General features: G+C 53.0%; 1 protein-coding gene across 6 annotated transcripts in view; it reads right to left on the reverse strand.

The window, feature by feature from the left end:
* Positions 1-20,666, reverse strand: part of Ephb2 (EPH receptor B2) — a 188,750-nt gene that overhangs the window by 37,398 nt on the left and 130,686 nt on the right. For all 6 annotated transcript variants that reach the window (XM_075944569.1, XM_075944565.1, XM_075944568.1 and 3 more), the window contains exons 4-5: positions 7,528-7,683; positions 5,770-6,105 (exon numbers count right to left, since the gene is read on the reverse strand). In XM_075944569.1, coding sequence (XP_075800684.1) covers positions 5,770-6,105; positions 7,528-7,683 — 492 coding nt within the window. The remainder of the gene's footprint in view (positions 1-5,769; positions 6,106-7,527; positions 7,684-20,666) is intronic.

A 20,666-nucleotide genomic window follows, 5' to 3' on the forward strand; every position in this document is an offset into this window, starting at 1 on the left:
GGTCAGAAGCTGGGCCCGGTGGTCCAGGGGCTATAATTCTAGCTACTCAGGAAGCTGGGGGAGGACGATCTCAAATTCAAGGTCTATGTGGGGGTACAGAATGAGTTTTAGACCATCCTGGGCAATTTAATGAGACTCCACTTCAAAATTAAAAGGGAAAAAGTATATAGCTGGGTGGTAGAGCGCAAATCGGACATTTATGAGGTCCTGGGTTTGGTGCAAAATAAAGGTAAAAGCTCAGCTGGTCCCACAGCCCCAACAGCAAGGGACATTTCCCTGCTGAGCTGCAGAGATCTGCATAGCCTCAAAACAGTGAGCTCCTACTGTGTGCAACTAGAACCAGCTAAGCCAGGGGTGATCTGGCACGCTAGCACCCGACTGCTTATCCTTCTAGCCCTCAGCAAAAGCCCATTCTGCAGGCAGGGGAACTGAGGCCAGAGAAGTGAGGTCTTCCTTCCAGCTGAGACCTCAGCTTAGAAAACACAAAGATCGCTGTCCTTTCTCCCATGTGACCAGCATGCCCAGGATGGATCAGTTGTTCAGCGCTTCTGGCCTTGAAAGTTGCAGTCACCTACCTGGACGCAGGAGGACAGCCAACGGATTGACCCGCCTTATGTCTGCAGCTGTCCTGCCAGCCCTGGCCCTGACGACATTGTTCAGATCCTGCTGCCTCCTGCCAGCTGTGCCAGGCTGTGGGCACAGCTCTCTCCCATCCAACTACCAAAGGACCTTTCATCTCTGTGAGACCCATGGATGAGGGTCTGGCCAAGCACCCACGTGCACTGAACAAGTGTAATGGGCTTCGTGTTGATGCAGGGGACCTCTGGGTTTTCCCTGCCTGTACCATGCAGCCTGATGGCACTGGGGACAGTAGCTGAATCCCTCCCCTTAGCAAGGAAGGAGGCCCAAGGGGAAAAGCGAGCAGACGTGAACTTATTGGCTAGCCCTTGTGACTGGGATGTTTCTCCCTCCACCTCCACGGCTACCCAGCTGTCTTGCTTCTCATTTGGATGCCCACATAAACGTCACCTCCTCAAAAAGTTGTCCGCCTCGTCCTGTGGTCTCACTGCCCTTGTGTGTTCTTGTGTGAAGGGGCAGAATGGCTGTGTGACAGAGGCCAAGGGCTCCGACAGCTGGGCCCAGACCTGGGTCTTTCATTACTAGATGGTGGGCCTGGGCATGCGACTTGGCATTTTTTCTAGCGCAAGCCCTGGAAGCTCAGTCTAGCCTCCCTCTCCTCAGTCCCTGAGTGCCACTTGTGACTGGGCAGAAGGCACTCCACGGAGGCAGAGTGTGGGTGGAGGCGCGTGACGGCTTTATGAAGCCAGAAGACAGCTCTGGCCCCGGCGAGTGCCAGGGGACTGTGAGCACAGCCCAGTGCTTGCCCAAACGAAAGGCTTTTTCCTTTTAAGGCAGTGAGCTAGATATTTATAAACTGAATTTTAGGGTCTGTCCAAAACCCACCACTGAATGCACTGGTCTGGACCTGAGGTCCCTGCCTTGTTTCTCTGCAGTCTCTAGTATCGCCAGCCGCCCTCAACCCATCTCTTCATGTTGCCCTTTCCCTTGCACAACCCCCCCAACCCCTTGCACAACTCCCCCTTCCATTCCCTTGCACACTTCCCCAAATCAGCTGAATGCTTCTGAACTGCTCCCTGTGGGGTATCCCCTTCTGGGTGCTGGAACAGTCTATGTGAGGAAAAGCAGACCGCTGCACGTGGGCGGTAATGGCGGGGAAGACAGATAGATGCATAATGACCAGAGACATAAAACTAAATCTTAGCCGCAGGAATGCGAAACCCCGACACTGGGCTGGGACGAGATGCCTGAGTCAAGACCATCAGTGTGATGAGCTCAGGTCTGAAGGCAGGCCAGAGTCACATGTGCAAAGGCCCTGCGGCAGGAGGAACAGGGGACCCTCTGTCTACTACCTCCTGCACTTCTCTCCCTAGGGACACCTTCCTCTCTATCCTTTCCATCTCTCCAGCCTGCAGAGCCCAGCTCGAATGCTTATTTAATGCAGGAAGCCTCTCACCTGAGAAGGCAGTGGTCTGCACTGGTGGGCACTCCCGGGTCTCATCCCAGGAAGCTGTAACACGGGCTCTGTATCTATGTTCTACGTTGTACCCACAGCAGAAGTCCTTACAGGCAGAACCACTTGTTCCAGGCTGGACTCAGAGTCCACTGGTCCCAGGTTCAAATCAAGAGCTGAGCCGCTTAGTGATAAGATCGTCTCCCAGCCTCTGTGCCTCAGCCTACTCACTGGTAACGCGGGAAGGCTCGATGTGGCTGCCCAGCTTCTGGCTGGCCTGAGATGAGGGCTTTTCAGAGGGCTTGGAATGGACAGAAGTGGGAAAAGGAGTAAAGCCCAGGGACCTGGGCTCAGTTGGACTCAAGTTTCTCAGATCTGAGAGTAAGAAAGACTCAAGTCCCTCGATAAACATCAGATGCCACTCCTAGGCTCTCTCTCAGGGGGCCTGGATGCAGACCAGGAGCCTGAGTTCTGAAAATCTCCTGTCTGGTACTGGCAGTGCACAGTTTGGTGGGGGAAACTGAGACCCAAGTGAGGAAGTGACTTCGTGGGTGCGACAGAAGGCTCAGGCTCCGGTTCTCTGCCCAAGAACAGCAGGGCCCACTCTCTGCAGGCGGAACACACCTCCCACCCCCTCGATGCTGGCCTTGGCCGTGGACTTGCTGTGACTGCTGAGGGATACAGTGTGGCTCCTGCTACACACCCACCCTTCACCTGGAGAGGAATGAGGCTGGGGATGTTGCTGAGTCACAGAAGAGACTGGAGAGAGAGCTTACACCATGGATGATGCCTGCTCAGCACAGCAGACCCAACAATAGGAGCCAGTGACTCACAGGGTCCTACAGTAAGGGAGGACACAAATGTTCCTCTAGTCTACTGAGCTTTGAGGTTTTTGTTACACAGCACTACTGCAGTAATAGCTGACCATTACACTAGAACATAAGCAAGAAAATATCAATGCTAGGATGGAAAGCCATGTCCTCCTTCTGTTCATGTGAGCCCAGAAGTTAACCGTGGGCCATTCATCAGGAATTGTCCACTCAGGTCTCTTACTAGTCGGGACTTGCTGTCCAGTGAACTCTGGGGATCCTCCTGTCTCTACCTCCCCGGCACTGGGGTTAGAAGTTTAGACCACTGCACTTAGTTTTTATGTAGGTTCTGGAGACTCAACTCGGGTTCTTATACCTACACAGTACTTTACCTCCTGAGTCATCTCCCTAGCCCCTCCTTCTGTTTTTCAATCCTGAGGGTTTCCCCAAGCCCTCCTTCTAGAAGCCTCTCCCCTCTGTGCCCTCCCCTGAACTCCCTTCTCTGATCATGTCCAGTTTGAGACAGGACAGACCCTTCTCAGCAGCCCAGGTACCACTCTGCAGCTAAGCACCAAAGCTCTTAGCAACAGCTTTCCCTCCACCTTGGGTACCCAGAAGGTGCTGGGAGAGGCCCCCAGAGCCCGGGAAGAGCTCTAGAAACTTCCTTTCTACCTTCTTCCAGTGAAAAACATTGTTCCCTCCCCTTGCTGTAGCTTGGGCTCCAGCTGAGTTTTCTCAAGATGGAGAGACTCACCACTGAGCCCCCATGGGCTGCTGTTGGGTATCTTGGCCAACAGCTGTAGCTTCTGAGGTTCTGTAAGAAGCCATACTCCTTCTCAGACACAAAAACAGACAGTAGAGCCACATTTATGGTCAAATATACGTCCTTTCCATTCTCCAGGGCTGAACACACACATGCTCACGAATGCACATGCAGATAAGCTACAGGGTGCCAGGCAGATATCCTAAACCCATCGTTATCAAAACACATGGAACGGTAGGGCCACATGTTATGACACGGAACACAGACCCACAGTCACACTCTAGCACCAGGGTCCCTTAGACCTGACCTCTCCAACTCTCATCACGGTGCCTAGGGATGCAGAGGGTCCTCTTTCTTCCTTGAGGTCCCCTCCATCACTGTCCTAGGTTCCCTTAGTTCTGTAAACTATGGCTGCAATAGCCCACCTCCTTCCTGGTCTACCCTGAATGTCTGCCTCCAGGATCTCTGTGTATTTCCCAGGAAGGGCAGCTGAGGAGTAGCTTTTTTCTCCTCTGTAGGCTGTAGTTCTGTTGAGGGAAGAGCTTGTTATTTGGCAAAAGGTGCTAAGTGAATACACCAGGGACACACACCGTCTACTCCACAGTACCATAATACACCAGGGACACACACTGTCTACTCCACAGTACCATAATACACCAGGGACACACACTGTCTACTCCACAGTACCATAATACACCAGGGACACACACCGTCTACTCCACAGTACCATAATACACCAGGGACACACACCGTCTACTCCACAGTACCATAATACACCAGGGACACACACCGTCTACTCCACGGTACCATAATACACCAGGGACACACACCGTCTACTCCACAGTACCATAATACACCAGGGACACACACCGTCTACTCCACAGTACCATAATACACCAGGGACACACACTGTCTACTCCACGGTACCATAATACACCAGGGACACACACTGTCTACTCCATGGTACCATAATACACCAGGGACACACACTGTCTACTCCACGGTACCATAATACACCAGGGACACACACTGTCTACTCCACGGTACCATAATACACCAGGGACACACACCGTCTACTCCACAGTACCATAATACACCAGGGACACACACTGTCTACTCCACGGTACCATAATACACCAGGGACACACACCGTCTACTCCATGGTACCATAATACACCAGGGACACATACTGTCCACTCCACGGTACCATAATACACCAGGGACACACACTGTCTACTCCATGGTACCATAATCACCTTGGTTGTTCCACGGAGTCCAGAGTGTAGGGTGTTCCTGAAGGGATCAGGGGCTGTTGCTAAGACTGTTGCTTGGCACCCTTCTACCTGAAGGGACGCAGGGTGGACCATGGAAGCGTATCATAAAACCACAAAGAGTATTGACAAAGAGGAGTTCTGGAGAGTCGCACCTAGGATCAAACTTGTGCTGAGGTCAGGCTGGAAGGGGCTAAGTGGCCTAGGAAGCATCAGTGGACACTGCTGGAAGTCCCTCAGATCTGCCACTGCCCTTTGCCCTGAGGCTGCAGAGATGACATCTCATATTCAGTGGACCCAGCAGGCCACCCAACCAAGCCCAGCCACTCCCACCCACCTGGATCAAGCAGCACCATGTCCTGGGGCTCCTCTCTTCTTCCTGACTCAGTCTGGGCAGAGTTGGGAGACACGTGGGTCATGAGTCCCGTGGACCAGACACCCACAATCTGCATGGCTCAACTCTTCTACCTTAAGCCACTACATGCCAGGTCTTGTGACGTGTGCACCATAAGAGGCAGTCACTATTATAAACCCCAAGGCAGAGGGTCACTTTGTCCCCTTGGGAGTGCTGAAGCACAGGCGAAATCTTTTTTTTTTAAGTGTCAGGAATCAAATCTAAGTCCTATACCTATTAGCCAAGTGTTCTAGTACTGAACTACACCCCAGCCCTAACTGTTGATTTTTGGAGAAAGGATATTGCTATGCAGCCTAAACTGGCCTCAAATCCAAGATCCTCCTGCTCCAGCTTTCTCAGTGCTAAGATGATGGATAGACACGACCACCTTAGCGCATAAACAATCTCGAAAGACAGACAGCCTCAGTTATCTCCTGGGACCAGCAGGGCACGATGCAGCGTGGAGTGACAGTCCCTTCCCCTGTACCTTCGGGGCTCACCTGCTTGGTTGGTGGTGATGTTCACAGAGGCGAACTGGGGTGAGAAGGGGCTCTGGTCAGTGACACCATTCACAGCCTGGATCTCGAAGGTATACTGCGTGTGCGCCAGCAGGTCACTGATGTAGATGCGTGGCTCGGTGAGGCCCAGCTGGCGGGGTGCATACTGCACATTGTCCCCACAGCGGGTGCAGGCACCCCGGCCTGAGCCGCAGCTCTTGCAGATGATGTTGTAGACCAGATCCTCACGGCCCCCTGAGTCTCGAGGTGGGGTCCACTCCAGCATGAGGGACGTCTCATTGACGCTGGAGATCACAGCCTGGGGCGCAGATGGAATAGCTACGGAGGGGACAAGAGGGTCAGTGGAGGCTGTGGGTACTCCCCCACTCCATGCCCACTGCCTCCCTCAGCCCCGGCCCTCTAAAAAGGCGTCCTACAAATCTCTCCATTTACCCAAATAAGTTTCTAGAACATGTCATCCTGCTGAGAATCAATACCTGCTTCCCTCCAGGCTCCAGCCTCGTTAGTATTTGTTCCTGGGGATGGTGTTTTCATGTTTGGGGTAACACCTACATACTATCGTCTTTCCCATCCTTCCTTCCTGTGTGTTGTGCATGTGCTCCAGCGAGAAAAGGCCAACAGTGTGGGGCTGCTTCTCTCTTTCCACCTTTATGTGGGTTCAGGTCACCAGGCTTTCAGGGTAAAGCCCTTCACTCATGGAACCATCGTGCTGGCCCTTTCCCTGTACAGCAGAACCCACTTTCACTGAGGGAGGTAATTTGTGTATCAGAAATATTACATTTCCCAGCCTTTGTGATTGATCAAGCCACTGATCAAGAACAGAAGTTTCTGAGTTGTGTATTTTATGCGTGTTTATGTATGCATGTTCATGAGTGTATGTATGTGTGCAGGCATGGAAGTATGTACCATGTGGGGGTTGAAGCAAGGGTATCCAATATCATCCTGGATCATTCTCTGCCTTGCTTCGAGGCAGGGTCTCTCACTGAATTGGAAACTCGCTATTGTACTGATATCAGAGATTTTCCACTTCCTAAGTGCCTGGCCTTTTATATGGTGGTAAGGGATTTGAACTCAGGTCCTCATGCTTGCAGAGCAAAGGGGCCTTACCCACTGAGCCATCACCCCATCTCCCTAGAGCTGTGTCTTAAAATGGAGATAGATGGCTACGTCAAGTCTTTCTCTCCTTTCTGTTGCTGCCGCTGCTCTCTCTGTATGTGTGTGTGTGAGAGAGAGACAGAGAGACAGACTGACTGACACAGAGAGAGACAGAGAGAGATGGCTGGAATTTCAGTAGCTGTGCTAGAAGTGACCATAAGGGGAAAGCCAGATGCCTGAGAGGCCATCATGAATTCATCTTTCACATGACAGAATAGGTCTGTGTGGTCTAAGCCCCTGGGGTCAGCTCTGTGAATGTCACCCCTGACCGACATAGGGGATAGAACATTGCTGTTTTCCAAGCGTATGTTGACCTTTGACCTGAGGTTGAGGCTGCAGCTGCAGCCTTTGTTGCATGTGTCACCTGGCTCTTCTGCCAAGCCTCCTCCTGTCCTTTTGTGAATAGAGACCTTGACTTTATCCTCCTCGTGACTGAGTGGAAGGGGGTAGAAGTCGGATGCCAATGTGTAGCGCAGACACAGGAATGGCTTTAGACACCCTCCTCCGCCAGGCACCCAGCTGCTCCCAGCCATCCCCCTTGCTTTGAGCCTTCCCGTGAGCGTACTGGGGTGGGGGAGAACGTACTTGTGCAAGGCATGTCTAAGGGGTCCAGGTCAGCCCTGTAGTAACCATTGCGGCATACACAGTTGGTGGCGCCCTCAGAGGTGGTGCGGCTGTTGATGGGACAGTGGGCACAGGCCTCATCCCCCTGGTTGGCTTTGAAGGTTCCCGATGGACAACCTGGGAGAGAACACAGGGAGGGTCACTGAGGAGGCCAGGTGAGATGAACAGAGGCTGCAATATGAGAGATCCCTGATCATGGTCCTGGGGACCCCGCTCCCGAAGTTCTGGGGTTTCAGGTGCAGCTTGGCAGTCTGGCTCTGGCCCAGGGTTTCCAGAGGAGCTGTTATTATTGTCTCTGAAGTTGCCTGTGGATTCAGCATCCTCAACCACCTCCCCTTACTGTCCTGTACCTCAGCCTGGAGGGGCTCGGCAATCTGGATTCCTAACCTGGTTAGCTGCTAACTAGCCTGGAACTAGGTAATAGGGCTCTAGATCACAAACAACGATTTTGTTACAGAATCCTGGGCAGTTAGACAGCACTGTGAATGACTTGGTACATGCTAAGGACACTGTTGGAGTCACACAGACCTGAGTCTGAGTCCCTGTCTGTGTCGCTTTGGGCAAGTGGTTTAACCACTCTGCGATGCAGGTTCCTTATTTGTGAAAGTGCCATCCTAAGGTGAGCATTCTGCACACATATGTATGATGCCTGATATAACCCAAGTTAGGTAGCTTGGCCAATGGGTTAAAATAAAGGGGTTTGCAGTACCAGGTTCAGCCTGAGGGGGCAGTGCCCACACTCAGTCAGCACCTGGTACTCCAGAGCAGCATGGTCACAGGCTCTTGATGAGCAGCAGCCTTGCAGCCAGGACATGCATGGGTTAGGTTCTACGGCAGGCAGCCATGGGAGTGTGGGTGGTTTCAAATCCATGCTCTCATTTCTGCTGGCCCGGGAAGGGAATCCAGAGGTTGCTGGCAGGGCCCTGTCTCTCTCAGTCTCTAAGTGAGGAGGTGGATGGGAAAGAACTCCAGAGGAAAAACTCCCTGGGATGAGACGCTGCTAGTTCACCTACAGGCAGGGGTCCTCATCTGGAAGACATCGATTCCATGTCTGGGTGCTGTGCAACTTTCAGCAAGCGACTGCATTTCTCTGAACATCCATTTCCTTGTATACAGACAGCTAACATACATGGTCCTAATCCATCTTTCCAGCCCTGGGTGTCTGGTGTTTACTTTTCAAGTCCTAGTCTTAGCAATTCTTAGCAACTCATCTTCTGCCAGCTGAGCCTCCAGGTCTGAGACCCTGCCTTTTCTGGGGCTTGATACAAAACCTGAACTGCAAAGGCTTTATACCCTCCTGCCACAATGAGCTATGGACAGGGTTTCCTGGCCATTTTCTCAGCTGCCCCAGAACCAGAGCCGCACTGAGTGACCACTGCTTGGATTCTGCCTAACTAACAAGTTGGTATTCAGCAAGTGCTCTATAAATGCTTCCTGAAGCTGCCTGCTTCAGTGGGAAGAGAACTTTAGAGAATTACCAAGTTAGGATAGCAGTGAACATGGTTTAGGAAGCAGGCCGCCTGGAGAATCCCCTATCCATCTGGGTGTGTAGTGTGACCAGTGACCTAACCCACTTCCGTGTCCATGAAACAGGGCAATAGCACTTAGAGTTCCTGAGACCATCCTGCTGGTTCAGGTCTGTACAAGGGGGTTAGAGCAACCTTGGCATTGGACACACATGCACCTAGTTCAAAACCAAGCTGCTGAGTGACCTCTGATGAGTTAATTGACCTCTCTGGACTGCAGCGTCCTGACTGGTGAAAAAAATTTCCTGCCTTTACAGGGAACACAGCACCAGACATGGCAGAGAAGGGGCTCTGCTCTGTACCAAGCCAACCACAACTCCCTATAGACATGGGGAAACAGCCCCTTTCAGGCCTGCCTCTCCTGCTGGCTTCCAGGACACAGGTCAGTAAAGATGGTGACCGAACTAATCAAAGGCCACCCTAGCTCTAAGGGAACACAAGGGGTTCTTCATCACAAACAGCCAGGCTCCAATGACAGCACCAAGGAGGTTCCCATGGTACCAACATGCATACAGCAACAGTTCCGAGTCCCCTGGAGAGGTAGCTCTGTCCTGAGGATTTGGCCATTCCCCTCTCTGGAAGCTGACTGAGGCTAACAGCCACCCTGCCTCTCTCACATCCAGGCACGGGAATGAAAGCACGAAGAGGTAGAGGCACCGTCTCAGGATGGGGCTTTGGCAGCAGAGCTGGGGTCAGCCCCAGGCCGTCTGGCTCCTCTGTTCCCTCTGTATCTTAGAGTCCAGACTGACTTCCTTTTCCATCCACCGCCCCCAAGTGTTGGCGGAGAGGAGGTGGATAGACAATTGCTACTATGGACACTCTCTGGGCACCCTTGCAGCTCTGGCTTTGTGACCCCGACTCCTCACTCACGAGTTCTTGCTGCGGTGGAGTATAACAGGGCTACCATCTTGACATGGTCCAGGGATCCTGGGGTGTCGCAGCCATAGCGGCTGCAGGCTAACACCCACTCAGGGCTAGCCTCTCAGAGTTTGTGTCCTTCTCTGTACGTGGGAACGTGGGGGCTTGTGGGAGGGTCTAGAACTACCCTAAGGAAACCCAAGGATTTGGCCCCTAGCTTGAGCTCCTCCTGGCTCTCTCATCGGAGCGTGTACAGTGTTCAGTGCCTGTTCCGTCTGCCGGCCAGTTCCCGTCTGCCTGGCAGGTGGCTGCTCTCTCCCCTCTGTGCCATGCCAGCCATCTGGACCACCTTCCCAGCTGCTGTGCTGGGCTACTGTGTCCCAGGCCAGCCTGATCCTAGCCGGGTCCGCAGCCACCTCCCCCACACAACCACCTTCAGTCTCTGAACTTCCTCAAACCTTCTCCTCTTCAACCTGGGAGGTCGCCTCATTCTCCACCCGGTCACCAGGAGAACCCCTTTGCCTGCCTGTACCTCCTCACCTCCCACCCCCTGCAGTCACTCAATTACCAGGTCTTCCCTCCACAGCAGGGTCCCATGCCTGCCTCTTCTTGGCCAGCTCCCACCCCTGCAGGCATCTAGAAAGCTCTTTCCCACCCACTCCTTGGCCTGGCAGGACCATCTGGCCTCCTCCTGCCCAACCTCCCAAGCCAGCTTTCTAACATACAAGTTGTTCCATGTCACAGAAAGAGAAGCAGCAGCAGACAATGGAATATTATTTGGCTGCAAAAAGGAATGAAGCCCAGGTTCGTGCTCCCACTGGGGAACCTTGAAAACATTGTTCTCTCTCAAAGAAGCCGGTCACAAAAGTACGGTTCCATTTATAGGAAAGAGGCGCAGGCAGAAGAGCCGCATCTGAAGAGACAGGAAGTCGATGTGTGGCAGCCAAGGGCAGGGGACAGGGGAGAAGGGGAAATGGCTCCTAATGGGTAACAGGCTTACTTTGGGGGCAATGAGCACATCCTGAAATCGATTGTGGTGGTGTTTGAACTGCTCCGTGAATGCACTAAAACCCCTGGATGAGCTCCTCTGAGCAGGGGAATTCAGAGGTGTGTGCAGAACGCTTCACTGGGCAGTTGCTGTCCCAAGAGCCACCTCAAGGAGTCCAAGATCTTCAGGGTCCCATAGACTTCAAGCTGGGGCACTGCCCATCTCTCCTGCCTTGACATCCACTCCGTGTCCCTCCACACTCACTCACACATGGTGCCCTTGCCACCCAGACTGCCCTGCCTTGGTCACTGGTACCTACTCCAGTAAGTCTCCCTGAGTGCCTGCCTTCATGGCTTTCTTATGAATCCATATGCCCGGTGGGTTGTTTACCCGGGAGGCCTTGCCAGTTGCCCAGATGGATGAACAGAGCAATGGGAAGAACAGTAGTTCAAGGCTTCTCTTGGTATTTGGAGAAACTGAGGCACAGAGAGACGTAGTCAAAGCTCTTGAGACTCAGATTCCCCCTCCTCCCCTGACCCCCAACAGAGGTCTGGGCTGGCTCCCAAGCCCCAATCCCTGGTTGCCACATGCAAAGGTTCAGATCTGAGTGCAGAGCAAGCATCTGAACCTGAGCAGTGCCCAGTGCTCAGGGGTCTCCCTGTCCAACCTTTGCCCCCCCCAGCCCGCCACAGACACGGCAGGGATCTGCTGCACAGCCGTTCAGTGGCCAAATGCTGTTTGACTCAGAACAGATCCACGAGGCCCAAGGAGTCAGCTCCAAGAGTCTCCTGGCTACTTCCTAACATCCCATTCTCCATGGAGCTCTAGGCCTTGTGGGTTTCATTTCCAGGCCTCTGCTAGGCTGTACCCCCTGCCTGGTGCTAGGCTTGCTTTACCCAAAGATTGCCTACCGCCTTAGGAAGGCCAGCTAGACTATTGTGAAACTTCGACATTGTTAAAGCGCCAAAGCTATGCTGGCCTCTGCCTCAGACTCTTTCCCTTCAGCGACCCTCAGCTTGGACCAGCATTAGACAGCGGCGGCCAGGGGCTTGCAGGTCCCATGCTGGAGATGCTAAAGAAGCTCCCAGCCTCAGTGGGACCCCAGGAGGTACTGGTTCAATGGAGAAATACATCCTCACTGGACAGAGAAACAGGGAGGGATGTGGGCCACCCGCATCTTCGTGACCCATCAGACCCACTTCAGTGTGCAGACGGACACATACTCTTTCTGTCTTCCGGGCCTGTCTGCTAGGGTGACCAGTTCTTAAATTCTAAGTCCCGAGTCCCCAAATTCCCAAGTCTGAGACCAGCCAGGAAGGCTTGTAGTCCCACTGGCCACTTGTTTTCAGTTTTTCCTGTAGCCCAGACTTTGAAATCACTGTGTAGCTGGAGACGGAGATGACCTTGAACTTCTAATCCCACACCCACCTCCTGAGTGACAGGATTATAGACCTGTGCCGCCACACACCTGATTTATTCGGTACTAGGGATCAAACCTGGGGCTTCGTATCTGCTAGACCAACACTCTACCAACTGATCCACATCTCCACCCCTGACCCCATCAGACACTTCAGCTCGAGGGGCCACTTCTCAGCCACTCACAGGTACTCTGGCAGCCCGGCTGCTGAGCCTGCTCCTTCTCCTCAGAGCACTTCTGTACTGCTTTTCCCATTTCTGCCTAGCAGCCGGCCAGCACCGACCTGTGCTGCTGGTTAGCAAGGGAGAAGCCCCACCCACATTTGTGTTTGTGTACTGTGTGTGCTTCCCCGAGAGCCAACTCCAGGTGACCGGCCCGAGACCAGGGCCACTGTGCTGTTGGAGACATGCACAGCTGTCATGTAAGCTCCCCAATACAAATCAGAGCCGGTCCCGGCGGGTGAGGTGACTCCTGGCTGGTGAGTGGTGGATGGGGTAGGGCCGAGCATAGCCCCCTGCACACAGTAGGTGTGCCAGCGTAGCCCCCTGCACACAGTAGGTGTGCCAGCGTAACCCCCTGCACACAGTAGGTGTTCCAGCGGATGCCACTGGAAGGATGAGCAGCTCCCAGAGGTCAGATGGATGAGACGCACAAAGTTCCCAAACTCAGGGCCTGTTCTCTGTGACTCTGGGGGCTCCAAGCCTCCAGCAAGCTCTGATAGCAGAACTGCCACTGCCCAGAGCCTTCAAGGGGACGAGTCAGTGCTCAGCCCGGTGTGGCTGAACTCATTCATTTGATTCATGTCACTGCACATCAGTGTTTGGTGAAGTTATCATTTGGACTTTATAGAAAAGGAAACCAGGGGTCAGCAGGATGGGCTTAGTGGGTCAGCCTGAGTGTGATTCCTGAGGCCCACTTGGTGGAAGGATAGAACTAATCCTAGCAGGTTGTCCTCTGACCTCTTCATGTGTGTGCCCTGGCAGAACAGATGCCCTGCCCAACACACACACACACACACACACACACACACACACACACACACACACACACACACACCTCCCAAGGCTCAAAGGAATAACTGGCCACCTTAAAGTAGCTAGGAAATCAAAAATGGCAGGGCTGGAGTTGGACTTCTAGGTTGAGTAATTTTGAATCCTTGAACTCAAATACCGCCGGCTAGGGAAATGATCGCAAGGTCAGGTGTCGAGTGCCGGAGCTGGAGACTGGCTTATTGAGGACAGTCATCCAGCAGGACAGAGGCAGAGGTCTGCCCTCTAGCCCGGGACATTAGTCTAGGCAGTCTGTGCCTGCCTTCTTCTGCAGATGTCCAGAGTGCTTCGCCAGGCGAGCGGATGGCAGCCGGCCGGAGACGGGAGGAGGATTGCAAGGAAGCAGATTTTCTCCCTGCCTGCCCCCTGGGCTCCGGGGATAGGTGATAATTGACCAAATAAGGCCCAAGCCGGTAGAGGCAGGGCTCCATCTGGGCCTGGCATGGTGGGCCTGCTAATTGGCACCAAGTGATCCTTGGTAGCTGGCCTGCAACTTCTGCCCCCTTCTTCGAGGGGGATGCTGGTTTAGTACCAAAGATGACTGATGCCATTTCGAGTCAGCTGCTTAGTCTGGCCTGATGTGTTAGGTGGCTTGGGGGAGGGTACTTGGAAAGAGTTTCTTCTGGGAGCACTCTGGGCAGAAGGCTCTTGGTGACATTGTAGAATCTCCCCCCCCCCACGTTCTACCTGTCATCCCCCTCCCCAGCAGAGAGCTCTGATGAGTCGGGATCTGGGCATGGACTGTCGAGCTGATACAGGTCTGGTCCTACCCCTCATTAACTGTGTGACCTCAGGCAAATTACCTGAACTTTTCAGGCCTTATTTCGTGAGAGCGTGACGAGAATAATGATAATATGGAACTTGAATTTGTTGGGCGAAGTTAAATGAGTGGGTAGTACAGGCCTTGGAACGGTGCTGGCTCCGTGCTGCGTACAAAACAGTGCTTGCTGCCATGGCTGAGGCAGAGCCACCCTTGCTGGAAATAACGTAGGTTCGGAAGTATTTTAGATTTCAGATTGTAGAATATTTGCAAACGCAATGAGCTCTTGAGACCCAAGTCTGAACATGAATTCATTCATGTTCACACACACCTTACATACATCACCTGAAGGGCATTTGACACAGTATTCTAAATTGTTTTGTGCCTTAGAAAAGCTTCTGAGAATAGGATTTCTGGCGTCAGGTTTAGGATTTGCACTCACCGGCCGTTGCCTGCTGCACCAAGCCTGGAAACGCAGGGCAGCGGACACAGCCCCTGTCCTTAGAAGTTCAGGCTGGGCTACAGGCATCTACCACAACTACAACACTGAGACCAAAGGCCCAGGTTGGGCTGTTCCATGCCTTCCTTCAGCCAGCTTCTCCGCCTGATGCAGTGGAGGAAAACAGGGGTAGGTTCTGGGATCTGGGAAGCAGTGGCTTCCTTGACTGGAAAGTTCCAGGTTCCAGGTGGGGAAAGGACTTTTCTAGGTAAGAATTCTGAGAACAGAGATGGGTGGCTGGATCAGGAGCCAGGCCATTTCTTTAGTTCTGTACCTGGCAAGGTAGGTGCTGGAGGGACCACACCTTTGACACCCCTGGCTGCCAGACTCTGTCTGTAGGCAACATGAGGTTCTGTCTTTTCACTTTGTACTGTGAGAAGACTGGTTTCCATGCTGCCAGGGTCTGGTGCTGTGCCTGGGTCAGGGAGGGGCTGGTGGAGTCCCTGTGGCTGAGCTGAGCAGAAGGGTTCCAGTCAGCCTTGGGCATAAGGACTTTGATATTCTGTTGTTCCCTGGTTTTACCACCTGGATTAACTAGTAGTAAGTCTCCTGGGCCAAGTCAGGCAGGATGCCCAATCGGGTCCTCCAACTCGATTGTGAAGCCACACGGAAGCTCTCGGCAGGCAGGGAGACAGCTTCCTCGCTATCCTTGTGGGCCCAGCTATGCCTGGAGCTGGGCAGGAACTTCTCCAGCCACACTTGGCTCACGACTGTCCTGTACACAAGGAGGTGACCACCCCCTCCCCCCCATTTTATTCTTCTGCAAAACTGAGCCCAGGAACCTGCGTGCACAAGACAAGCACTCTACCACTGATCTGCACCCCTGCTCTTATTTTTTTCTTTTTCTTTTAAGACTCTATAGCCCAGATAGGCTTTAAACTTACAATCCTCCCGTGACAACCTCCCGAGTACCTGGGATGACGGATCTAGACCACCATGCCTGGCTAGTGTTGTCCCCATTTTCAAAGTGAAGGATAATAAGGAAAAGAAGTGGCCTGTGAAACAGCACACGTAGCCAAGGGCCTGGGAGGTGAGCATAGCCCTGGGAGGTGAGCATAGCCCTGGGAGGTGAGCATAGCCCTGGGAGGTGAGCATAGCCCTGGAAGGTAAAGACTTACACTTAAGGCTAGCTAGCTTACCTGTGGACCAGGGTCTTTGAGCCACTTTGATTCCCCAAACCCCTTCCCATGCCCCTGGCAATTGGCTCACTAAGAATCCCAACTTCTTCCTCCACCTGCTGGGAACCTCTTGAGGAAAGTCCCTGAGCCACCTGGCACAGAATCAGTACTCTGCCACAGCCCCCAAGTCTGATGGCTCATGTCGCCTGGTCTTCTGTAGTGGCATGCAGGGACAGAGTTCACAGAGTTTGAGAAAGCTAGACATGGGATTCCACGGTGTGCAAAGGTGACTGGGGACATTTGGCAGCTCAGGTTTTTCAGTCCCCAGACCCTAAGTCAGGCCCCGGGTCCCTGACAGCCTTCCTTCTTTCAAGATATCCCAGCTCCCCACCAAGAGGCCAGAGCTCCTACCCACCCAGCAGGCAGCCCCATTCCTCCAATTTCCTCTCAATTAATCAAGCTCTGAACTTTTTAATTATCTGCCTGCAGGGTGACTCCCCGCACTGAAGCAATTAAGGACATTTCTAAGGGCCGTGTGGTTGTGGTTGCTGCAGGCTTTGGGGCATAGGCTGACCAGGCCCTGGTGGAGGAGGGAGGCATGGACAGGAGAACAACACTCCGGACCCCTGGGCTGCAGGTTATGGGAGGGGGCGGAGCTGGAGCTATGCCAGGGATCCGGGGCTACACTAGCCATCATGATCACCCTAGTAGACGTCCATTCTTTGTCTTCCCTCTGTAATGAGACTGATCTGGGTCCTAGCAGCTGCCAGGTACAGGGCAGGGGCTTAGGACGCCACTGCATCTTCTCCTTGGCCCCGAGGGGGAGAGAGATGAGGAAACGGGCTGAACATCTGTCTAGTTTGTGCTGCAGCTGGACTGGAAGGCAGCTCTAACCCTGCACCCACTTCCTTCCGTATTCTTTCCATCAGGGAACATTGCCCAGGAGCAAGGAGAAAGTGGATGCCCTGCGGAAAGTGTCCTTCGAGCTAGAGGTCTGCTTAGATGGGAGTTGCAGGTGGGAGAGGACTCCGCAGGCGGAGGCGGAGGCTGTGTGGAGGCCAGGAGGTGGGAAATGGCGTAGCGTGTGCGCCAGGAGCTCAGAATAGTGCAGGGCCTGCTGAAGCATAAAGTTCAAGGCTCTTGGGAGGTAGGTGGTGCTGGAGAGGCAGGAGGGGGTCTGGGGAAATCAAACTCACAGAGCTTTTAGGATACGCTGTCTAAGTACCTACCTTGCTTTACGACTGTGTACTCCACCACACAGACAGGGCTAGCACCGTACCTAAGACCACACTGTCAGTTACCGTGGAGAAAAAGAGAGACAGAGGAGGCACAGGACCCTGCTGGCAGCCTCCTGACAACGTTTCTGGCTTTTGTCCTTGTCCTCCTTTTCACTCTACTTTAGGAGCTGCTGGCAGCTCTCCATACTGTGGTGGGGGTAGGGGTGGGGGGGAGGCATGGATGGGGCTGTAGATGGGAGTAGGGGTAAGGCTGTAGGTGGGGCAGGGGCTGGGGGTGGGTATAGAGAGCCCAAAGAACAGGAAACAATTCAGGAAGCTCTGCTCATGAACAACACACCCACCTCACTTGGAGTAAAAATAAATAAACAAACAAATAAATAAATAAATAAAATCAGTAACTCAGAAGGTTCCCTCTTCCTCAATGGACTTCTCTTCCAGCATTCCTTTAGCCTCAGGGCCTTTGCACACGCCAATCTGCCTGCCTGGTTTAAGTTCTTCTCCTATTACTGAGTTAACACCACCTACTACATACATCCTTCTGAGGAAAGGAAGAGTTGGGTGTCCCCTCACCCCCAGCCGGAGACTCTGTATGACAAGCATCTCTAGATGGGTGCCGCCCAGTGCTGGAACTCACTGGCAGCTGGAATGTTAGTGTTAAATAATAATCACCATGTGCCCACGGGGAAGCCGGATGTGTCCAGAAAGCGTGACACATCTGGCAGGGCCAGCCCCAAGCCCCCAGGCACATTTGGCTGCTGTACTGCCACGCGGTGGAATAGGTCATAGAGATGGGGCCTGGTGTCCCAGGCCTGGTGACAGAATGGGCGAGCTGTCAGTATCCTTTGCGTAGCTCACTGTACCTCGGTGACCACACTGAGATCCAGACCCTGGGCCGCTGTCACCCCTGCTGCGGCTGGGGGTCCTAAGGAGGCTCCCTCCCCTCTCCAGCTGGAGCTCTCTCTCTGGGTCACCTCCTGCAGCCGTCCCTCTACTACTGTATCCAGAAATCTGGTCCTGGCCCCACCTGAGGGAGCCCTGGGCTGAGGCTAGCCTCCCTCCTACCCCCGCCCCAAGAAAACCAGGCTCATTAATAAAGGACACAATTAGCTGTCAGCAGAGAACATGTCTGGAATTTTTTACCTGCTTGGTGAGCTGGGTTAAGGCAACAAAGTCTGGGACACCCGGAGAGGCAGCTGCTTTGCACCTTTCAGACTCTGTCAGTGGGCTGGGGCGGGAGTGTCAGCTCACAGGCCCTGGCCTGTGTGGGGTGGTTATTTTGTTTTCGTTTTTTTCCAGGCCAGTGGTGACATTGACAGAGTGAGAGAGATTCCTGGCAGGTGACTTCTTCAGCCTGTCACTCGGTGGTTCTGTCCCTTGTCCCTTCCCAAGTCATCATTCAGAGTCAAACAGACTTCAAGAAGAAGTTTTTTTCCCCCTAGTCTCGTTTGACAGCGAGGGAAACTGAGGCCCAGCAAGGGAACAGCACCTTGTTCGTGATGGAGAATGAGCAATTCTCTTTCCGCATCTCTGCGCACACTTCACTGTTAACTCCATTAGAATGTTCCATAAAAGTCCTAAATGGTTTGTATATACCGTTGTATAAACCGTTTAGCCTGGGCCAGGTGCTAGCCTACAGTGAGGAGCTGTGGACCCTGCCCTCACAGAAGGGAGCGGCTAAGGAGTGAGACAAAAGAAAGAGGTAAGGAACCAGGGAAACCATGTACCCTGCTGTGATGGCTGTTGGCAGAGACTTGAGGGCTGGGAGGGACACCAGGGCAAGCACTGGAGGAACCATGACAATTAAAAGGCAACAACACCTTGGCTGAGGGGAAGTCAGTGATAGCACTTGCCTAGCACACAGGAGGTCTTGCGTTGTACCCCTGACACAACAAAGAGAAAGACAAGAACAAATAAATAAAAGTTAGGATGCGGCTCAGTTGGTAGAGACTTGCCCAGACGCACGAAGGCCTTAGTTCAATACCTCAGCATGGCACAAACTGGGAGCGATGGGTGCCTGCCTGTAACCCCAGAACTTCAGAGGCAGAGGAAGAAGAATCAGTTTAAGGCCATTTTTGGCTATATAGCCCAGGCTATGTGAAACGCTGATTCAGAATAAATAAGTTAAAGTTAATACTTCGGCAAGGTACAGGTGGTTCCCCATTTGTAATCCCAGCATTTGGGAGACAGAGGCAAAAAGGTCACTAGTTCAAGGCCAGTCTGGGCTAAAGAGAGTCACTGTCTCAAAAATAAATAAATGACAACATGGGGGAAAGAGATGTAACCAACCTTGGGGTTGTGGGAATTTATCTGAGTCAGGGATGTAAGTCAGAGGGAGAGTACTGGGTGCCGAGTACCTATCTGTTCTTACTCTGTGGCCCCAGACAGAAGAAACAATGATGCCCTAGAAGTGATTTTTCACCAGGATCTTCTGTCCCAACCACGCCAGGACACTTGGATTTGCCACTCTACCAGTCATTTTCCAGATGAGAAACAGGCTCAGTGTCACTCAATCCCATCCATGGGACACATAAATGCCACACACAGTGGCTTCAGCCTTCCACACCTGTCTGTTTCTCTCCCTGTTTCCCCTGGATGGTTTTCAGAACCACCACTTCCTGTGAGGTTTGTCTGCTTGGATCCTGGGTGCCTCTGACTTGAATGCTAATTACAACCTGACAGGAAAGGACTCAGTATTGAACACCTCAGGGAGCAAGGATTAGGAAATACACCAGGGAGGGGAGCTGACTCACAGCCACAGGGAGGCTCTCTCCTCGGGGGTACAGAAACCATCACCCTACTCCTGTTGGCTTCTGGGGAGCATGAGTAGCCTCGGCGAACCTAAGCCATAAATCAAATGTACATGATGTGGCTTGGCAGGCATCCCGGGGAAGAGATTTGGGGGTCTGAGTTGACCACAAGCCAAAAGCTGCTGAAAATACAATGCGGTTGTAGGCCTTAAGACAGAAGGGAATGCCAGCCAGCGTCCTTCTGCTCCCTTGGAGCTCCCAATAAGGAAGTCACCGAGTAACAGCGGGTAGGATATGTCAGGTTTGTTCTCTGCTGGAACCATCTTTTAGTAGTACAGGGGATACTTGGGATAATACCTCAGGTTTGACCTTGCCAGCAGCCACGGCTAGAGCACTACAGAGTCCTGTCGGCCCCTCCTGCCTACAGCATTGTCTTATCTCAGTCCCTGGGAAATAGAGGTTACTCTTCTAATCTTATTGGGCTCTGCCCTCCAGGCCAGGAGAGACTTGGGTCCACCATCAGAATGGCCTTTTCCCAGTGACCACTTTGTGGCTGTCCTTTGCCCACCTCTGTGGAAGGAACCTGTCACAGCATGGAACACACCACAGTACCAAGCCTTGACGCCGTCTGGCAGAGGACAGTGAGCATGATAAGCAGGGGTTGTCATGGAAGGCTCTCCAGAGGCAGGGTCATTTGGACAAGGTGTTAAAGAATGAAGAGGAGCTGGCCAAGGCCAGAAGAGACAAGGACCTCATGTGAGACAGAACAGTGTGCTTAAAGGCCTGAGGGGTAAAGGCAGGGCAGAGGGGTCAGGAATGGGATGCATGGAGGGACTCAGGCAACAGGAGGTGACCATCGTGTCACAAGTGTGTGTCTAGAGTTTTATCTTCTAGGCATTG

Source organism: Microtus pennsylvanicus, chromosome 13, assembly GCF_037038515.1.
Source record: "Microtus pennsylvanicus isolate mMicPen1 chromosome 13, mMicPen1.hap1, whole genome shotgun sequence".
Lineage (NCBI taxonomy): Eukaryota > Metazoa > Chordata > Mammalia > Rodentia > Cricetidae > Microtus > Microtus pennsylvanicus.